General features: G+C 50.2%; 1 protein-coding gene across 1 annotated transcript in view; it reads right to left on the reverse strand.

The window, feature by feature from the left end:
- Window positions 1-286: 286 nt before the first annotated feature.
- Window positions 287-7015, reverse strand: part of LOC107121597 (sterile alpha motif domain-containing protein 10-like) — a 72848-nt gene continuing 66119 nt past the window's right edge. Inside the window, exons 4-5 of the mRNA XM_015424537.1 lie at window positions 1048-1188; window positions 287-809 (exon numbers count right to left, since the gene is read on the reverse strand). Coding sequence (XP_015280023.1) covers window positions 787-809; window positions 1048-1188 — 164 coding nt within the window. The 3' untranslated portion in view covers window positions 287-786. The remainder of the gene's footprint in view (window positions 810-1047; window positions 1189-7015) is intronic.

Below are 7015 nucleotides of genomic sequence, written 5' to 3' on the forward strand. Positions count from 1 at the left end.
CATGGAGGCAGCCGGAAGTCACAGCCTCTGATTTGCCATATCCACCTACTGTAGCTTTTTTTCTTTTAAAAACGGCTCTCTTGACGGTCACGTAATAACAACAGTTTGCATTTACATGGAACTTGGAAATGTTCAAAGCGCTTCACGTACGTTATGATGCTGCAGTCCTTAGCAACGACCCTGCAAGGCAGGCCAGTCTTATCTACATACTGAAGATTGGGGAAAACTCTTCTTGCCAAAGTCCACCTCATGAACTCGTGGAAAAGCCAGGATTCCAACTGGGGGTTCTTTGCGAGGAACCGCACCATGCTTCCGCTGCACCGTCTCTCACATGTTCCCCAACCACATTGGGAAAACTATCATGACTGTTGAAATGAGACAAGAAATACGTATGGAGACCTTTGCAAACTCTGCTGGCTTGGAAAGTCCACTGTGTTCATCGAGAGAAGAAGATCCGTGACCTCTGGGTCCGGCCAAGGAGCAGTTGTACACTGTGACTGGATACCTGCACGGTCGAGTCTTGTGAGTCTAGGGGGGCTCTTGCTTCTCGCGGCATGGATTTGCAGCTTGTCCTGCCATAGAGGATGGCTGGGGTCTAGATGGAGAATGAAGTGTCACGGGGGGAGGGAAAATGAGTGATCGCCCTCTGCGTCCCTTGGAGTCTGTCCCCATCTCTTCCCAAGCATGCAGTTGAGGAGTCCCGCTGTGCGGTCCACACCGTCCATCATCCCAGAGATGTTTCAGGTCACAGTGTTGCGCCAGTCTGCTGCCAGACAGGTGGTGGGGTTACGAGACATTTCCGTAAGAAGCTGGAAAGGGAAGTGGGATCAGAAAGAAAGAGAAACGGGGAATAAGTACGGAAGCTGTCGAGGAACACCGACAGCCACTTAAGGACAAAGGAGGTCACCACAACTGTAGGACCCACAGTACTTCGGGCTGCTTCACCCCATGACCTTGCCTGCCCCTCCACCCATCACCCCTCTGTACAGGCACAGAGGGGGAGCCGCATGACGCCATGCCATTCCCCCCTCCCCTCCCCCGCTCTACCTTGACTGAGGAGCTGAAGGTTGCGGACCTCTTCCCGCACCTGTAGTTGGAGCACCTGCTGGAGGACTTCCTGCCGCTGAGACTCGTGGATAATCCCCATGCGCTGCAGCTTCTCCGCGTTTAATCGTAAGAGCGCCCGTCCTGCCAAAAAAACGACCAAGGCTCACTCACAGGCTCACCAATCCCATGGTCAGCTTTCGTTGCCTGACACCAAGAGGTGGAGGAAGAAAACATTTTTAAAAATGGTGGCGTCACATGCAGTGTTATGTCACTTCCGGGAAAAACCCAGAAGTGACAGAGGGTAGCTCTAGGAACTGCTGAGAACTCTATGAGTTTTACTGTAGAGCTTCCGGTGATTCCTACAGCTAACCTAATTTCACTTCCAGGTTTCCCCCAGAAGTTACATAACAGCACATGCGATCCTGTGGCCCCCATATCCCTGTTCCCCCAACCCTCCAGCCTGACAATCCTACTCATTCAGTGGGACAAGTTGGCACAGCTGGGGCTGTTCCACATTGTCATTTTCGTTGCTTGTGTGTCTCCGTTGCTTTGGCTTTCCCCCCTCTTTTCTGCCTGCGTTTTGCTCCCTCTAGTGATCAATTTGATATTACATCACCGTATGTCAGGCAATGTCGTGGGATTTCCCCCGCGTCTACTCAATCCTGTTCTTTGAGGATTGAGTAGACACAGGGAAAATCGCATGAAGCTGCGGGGCAAAATGCGACCGCGCAGCAGCTTGTGTGAAATTGACACGTGCCATCGGGGCAAAAGGGAGGCGTGAGCGCGGAGCAGCGCTTGTGGGAAATCACCCAGAGTGTTGGACTGGATTGGCCTGCTCCAACATTGGCTTCTCTTATGTGCTTAAGCAGTCAGCTAACAACCATATCTTGCTGCCGACGCTCCGAGACACTATGGGATAATAGGTATTTTTTAAAAAAACAAGTGATTTTAAGAGCACTCACTGACCTAGCTTGGCACCAGGTATGAAGAAATAACCAACTCAAAAGTGCTCTCACCGAAATTTTGGCTGAGCTCTCCCCTACTATTGAAAATAAGGTCGCCCTGCAAGCCAATCAAACAGAGCACGGTCCGCACAGCCAAAACTCCCCATTTGCAAAACTGAAAAGCCACCAACTAATTTTAATCAGAAAATGGCACAGTGGTGACTTGGCCCCGCCGATGGCACAACTGGCCAAACGCTCGTTTCCAAAGACTTTACTTTTTTTCTTCCATCGACCGCTTGCATCGAGATGTGTGTTGTTTTGAAGGCTCCCCGTACTTGCTGGTGGAACGATGGGAAATTGGCACGTCCCCTTTGGAATGCATTAGAGTTTCCCATCAGCTACCTCTCCTCCCATCCGTGGAAGAGGGATTTTGTAGCCTGCTTTGTCCCCGTCTCTTGGGGGTACGATTACTAATGCGTCCTTTATTTCTCACAGGAGAACCTGAGTGGAGCCGTTCCATTAGCGTTCTTTACTGTGCCTCCAGGGCCCGAGGCGCTAGATTACAACCTTTGTATCTCCAGCCTCCCCCCTCCCAAATCTCCATTTCTTTCTGCATCCCTGCCTCTCAAACTGGGACACACACACAATACCCACTAGTGAACGAACAGGGGGCAGGGGATGGAAGCAGGGATTCGACCTGTTCCCTTCCTCCTTTCTCTCTCCGCTCCCCGAAACCCAGAAAGATGCTACAAACGACGCTGATTATCGGCTACGTCCTACAGACAGGAGACGGGGCTGTGTTCGTCAAACACGTAAAATATTCATCCCGAAATTGCACGTCTTGTCAGTCCCGATGTTCGTCTGCGAAGATTCCTTTGTTCTTTCCCATCCAACCACCCCAGAGTTACTCTTTTAAGTCAGCCTGGCTGACTCAGGAGGACGTCATTTCTGAAAGGCTGTTCGAGGTGCTTTACCTACCGGGAAGGCATAAAGACACGAGGATCTCCGCGTAGCAAAAAAAAGATAGATGACACCAGTCCCTCCAGGACAATAAGTCCAAGGAAGAAGAAGACGAGGAGGAGGGTAGTGAAGGTAAAGGTAAAGGTTCCCTTGCTCGAAAGCCAGTCGAATCCAACTCTAGGGTTGCGGTGCTCATCTCCGTTTCAAAGCCGAAGAGCCAGCGCTGTCCGAAGACGTTTCCGTGGTCATGTGGCCGGCATGACTAAACAATAAGGCGCACGGAATGCTGTTCCCTTCCCACCGAAGTGGTACCTATTTATCTACTTGCAATGTCTTGCTTTCGAACTGCTAGGTTGGCAGGAGCTGGAACTAGAGACGGGAGCTCACTCCATCATGCGGCACCTGGGTCTCGAACTGCTGAACTACTGACCTTCCACAGCCTGCAGTTCAGCGTCTTAACCACTTGAGCCACCGCAGCTCCTGGGTAGTGAAGGGCGGGGTATACATCCAATCTCGTCTTTTTCTTTAATCATTGCCCGAGCCAAACCCCCCAAAACAACTGAAGCAGACCCATGGAGCGGACGTTGAAAGTGAAGAACTATGCTAGCACTTTATTATTAACTTTTGGTTCTAACACTACATTTAGATTAACTGTTGCTGTGGTTTTATATGTACTGTTGGAATTTTTACCCTGTTCTGTAAGCCGCCCTGAGCCGGCCTTGGTCGGGAGGGCGGGATACAGATTAAATCAAACAAATCAAATCAATCAATGGTAAGCTACAAAAAATAAAATAAAAAAATGGGAAGCCAGTGCCCTGACCCGGATAGCCCAGGCAAGCCCGCTCTCGTCAGATCTCGGAAGCTAAGCAGGGTCGACTCTGGCAAGAGCACTGTGGTCGGGGACGCTCCATCGTCTGGAAGTTCCAGCTCCCCGAGCTGCGAGGTTGGCCCATACTAGATCTAGGGCGTTTTCGGCGGCGGCTCCTTCCTGGTGGAATGAGCTCCCGGAGGAGATCCGGGCCCTGCGGGACCTTGTGCAGTTCTGCAGGGCCTGCAAGACGGAGCTCTTCCACCAGGCTTTTGGGTAGGAGCCGCCGCCACTATCTTCGCTATACCATCCTCGATGTACCGTCCACCTACCAGATTCCATGGAGGGGGTTTAGTTTGATTGCGTTGGGGCACTCCCACTATTAAGTCTGTGGGTCGCAAACATGACTCGCTGAGCATCTTGTATAAAGTATAGATTTGTATAGCTTTGAAGCACCAGTTTTATTGTATATGTAAAATTGTTTTATTGTTTTACTATTTTAAATATTGTTGTTAGCCGCCCTGAGCCACTGGGTAGGGCGGGATAGAAATCGCAAAATAAATAAATAAGTAAATAAATAAATAAATAAAGTCATTGGATGGGAGACCTCCTTGGAATACCAGCAGTCGGGAGGCGGGGGCAGGCTTTGTTCAGCCACCTCTCTGAATATCCTCCAGGCCCCCAGTAGGGGGTCAGTCACCAGTGGTCGCCATGACGTCCAGGTGCGCACACAGTCAGTCACCAGAGGTTGCGATGATTCCCAGGCACACACGCACACACACAAAAAAAACACACAAAAAAAGGGAAGACAATATAATGGAGTAAAGAAAGAAATGCTGCTTCTTAGCCACCAATAATAGTGGAAAGTGCCATCAAGTCTAAGATGACACGGTGATCCCTGGCGGGGTCTTCACATCAAGAGACATTCAGAGGTGGTTTCCCAACATTCAGAGGTGGTTTCCCATTGGCCGCCTCCGCCCCACGACCCTGGTATCCTTTGGAGGTCTCCAATCCATATACATATACAGTCAGGTATGGCTGCGAGAGTTGGACTATAAGGAAGGCCGAGCGCCAAAGAATAGATTCTTTTGAACTATGGTGCTGGAGAAGACTCTCGAGAGTCCCTTGGACTGCAAGAAGATCAAATCAGTCAATCCTAAAAGAAATCAACCCCGACTGTTCCCTGGAAGGCCAGATAATGAAACTGAAGCTCAAATACTTTGGCCACCAAATGAGAAGGGAGCACTCACTGGTGAAGACCCTGATGCTGGGAAAGACTGAAGGTCAAAGAAGACGGGGACTGCAAAGGATGAGATGGTTAGACAGTGTCATAGATGCAACAAACATGAAATTGAGCCAATTTCAGAGGACGGCGGAAGACAGGAGGGCCTGGCGGGAGCTGGTCCATGGGGTCGCGAAGAGTCGGACTCGACTGTGCGACTGAACAACAACAATCCATATACTTGCCAGGGTCGACCTTGTTTTGCATCTGAGATCTGACGAGATCGGGCTAGCCTGGGCTATCCAGGTCAGGGTATCATCCTATATGATCATCGTATATAGTCCTAGTTTCGGCGGACAGCCACGTTAGTCTGCAGTAGAGCAGCTGGATTTGAGTCCAGTAGCATCTTGGGGACAGACAAGATTTCCGGGGCACGTCAAATATCTCTCTGTCAGATACAAGGAGGAATGAAAATCCCTGTCTGACAAAGGGAGGCTTGACTGTAGAAAGTTCATACCCTGAAAATCTTGTTAGTCTCTAAGGCAGGGGTGTCAGACATAAGGCCCGGGGGCCGGAACTGGCCCATCCAAGGCTCTGATGTGGTCCGCGAGCAACTATTACTTATTGATTGATTTGTTAGATTTATACCCTGTCCTCCCTGCCAAGGCAGGCTCAGGGCGGCTTCCGTAAAAATGTTAAAAACAGAATAAAATCATACAACGATTCTAAAGTGTTATACGTAGATATCACATGTTGGACGGCGAAAGAAACAAATTTCCGAGTATTATCCATAACAGGTGTCAGTCGGTACTAGCAATAGCCGATGGACGAATTCCAGGGTAAGGCTCTGATTTTAAATTGAGATGTGCGCGGGAGGGAACAGGAGACTGCTTGAAGGGGGGGGGAGTGGGTGGAGCCAGTATGGTTGTGGCTTCGGCATGGCGGAACAACCTTATCCGCAGCAGTCAAGCAGTGTGGGAGCATCTGCCCAGTGCTGCACCGCTAGCTCCCCAGTCCGCCTGTATGGGCTTTCCTTTGCACTCCCCTTCCAGCCAATGTTCCCTCTAAGCTGAGTTAGTGTGAGCCAGCTCACAGTTTTTTAGCCTCCGGCTCACACGTTTGCCTTAGCTCAGAAAGGAGGGCTCCGGAGCAGACTAATTTATGCAGTTAGCCAAATTGCTCGCTCACATCTTTAATGCCAGTCGCCCACAAAGTAGAATTTCTGCTCACGCGACTCCACAGCCTGGAGCAGGGGTGTCGAACTCATTTGTTATGAGGGCCGGATCTGACGTAAATGGGACCTTGTTGGGCCGGGCCACGCGTGTCATAAAATGGAATGCCAGGAAGCGGAGATATAAACTTTATAAAGGACACAAACACAAAGGGCTTTTTTAAAACTTAAAATAAAAACATGCTTAAAACAGTAGCACTCTCTGCAATGTTTTGTTTATTTAACCGTGTCGGATAACTGACCCCTCTTGCTCTGAATTACTGTATCAAAATGTCTGTGCTGTTGCAATCTCGAGTACGCTGTTCAGGTGTGCATCTGTAAGCTGCAAACCTACGATGACGCAGCAGCAGCAGCAGAACCGGAAGAAGCAGTAGAAGACAGTCAGTTCCACTGCGGGCCTGAGAGAAGCCCTCTGGGGGCCTGATCCGGCCCCCGGGCTGCATGTTTGACAACCCTGGCCAAAAGGGAGCCTTGGTCCCAGCCCATGGGGCCTTGCAGTGAGGATATATCAACTCGGAGGTTATCAGCTGCTGTCCTTTATGCAGTTTATCATGTCTCCTGGTACCTGGCATTCTGGAGCTGCGGTGGCTCAAGTGGTTAAGATGCTGAACTGCAGGCTGTGGAAGGTCAGTAGTTCAGCAGTTCAAGACCCAGGTACCACATGATGGAGTGAGCTCCCATCTCTAGTTCCAGCTCCTGCCAACCTAACAGTTCGAAAGCAAGATATTGCAAGTAGATCAATAGGTACCACTTCGGTGGGAAGGTAACAGTGTTCCGTGCGCCTCAGTGTTTAGTCATGCCGG

The sequence above is a fragment of the Gekko japonicus genome, unplaced genomic scaffold (genome assembly GCF_001447785.1).
Source record: "Gekko japonicus isolate JY-2015 unplaced genomic scaffold, Gekko_japonicus_V1.1 scaffold2697, whole genome shotgun sequence".
Lineage (NCBI taxonomy): Eukaryota > Metazoa > Chordata > Lepidosauria > Squamata > Gekkonidae > Gekko > Gekko japonicus.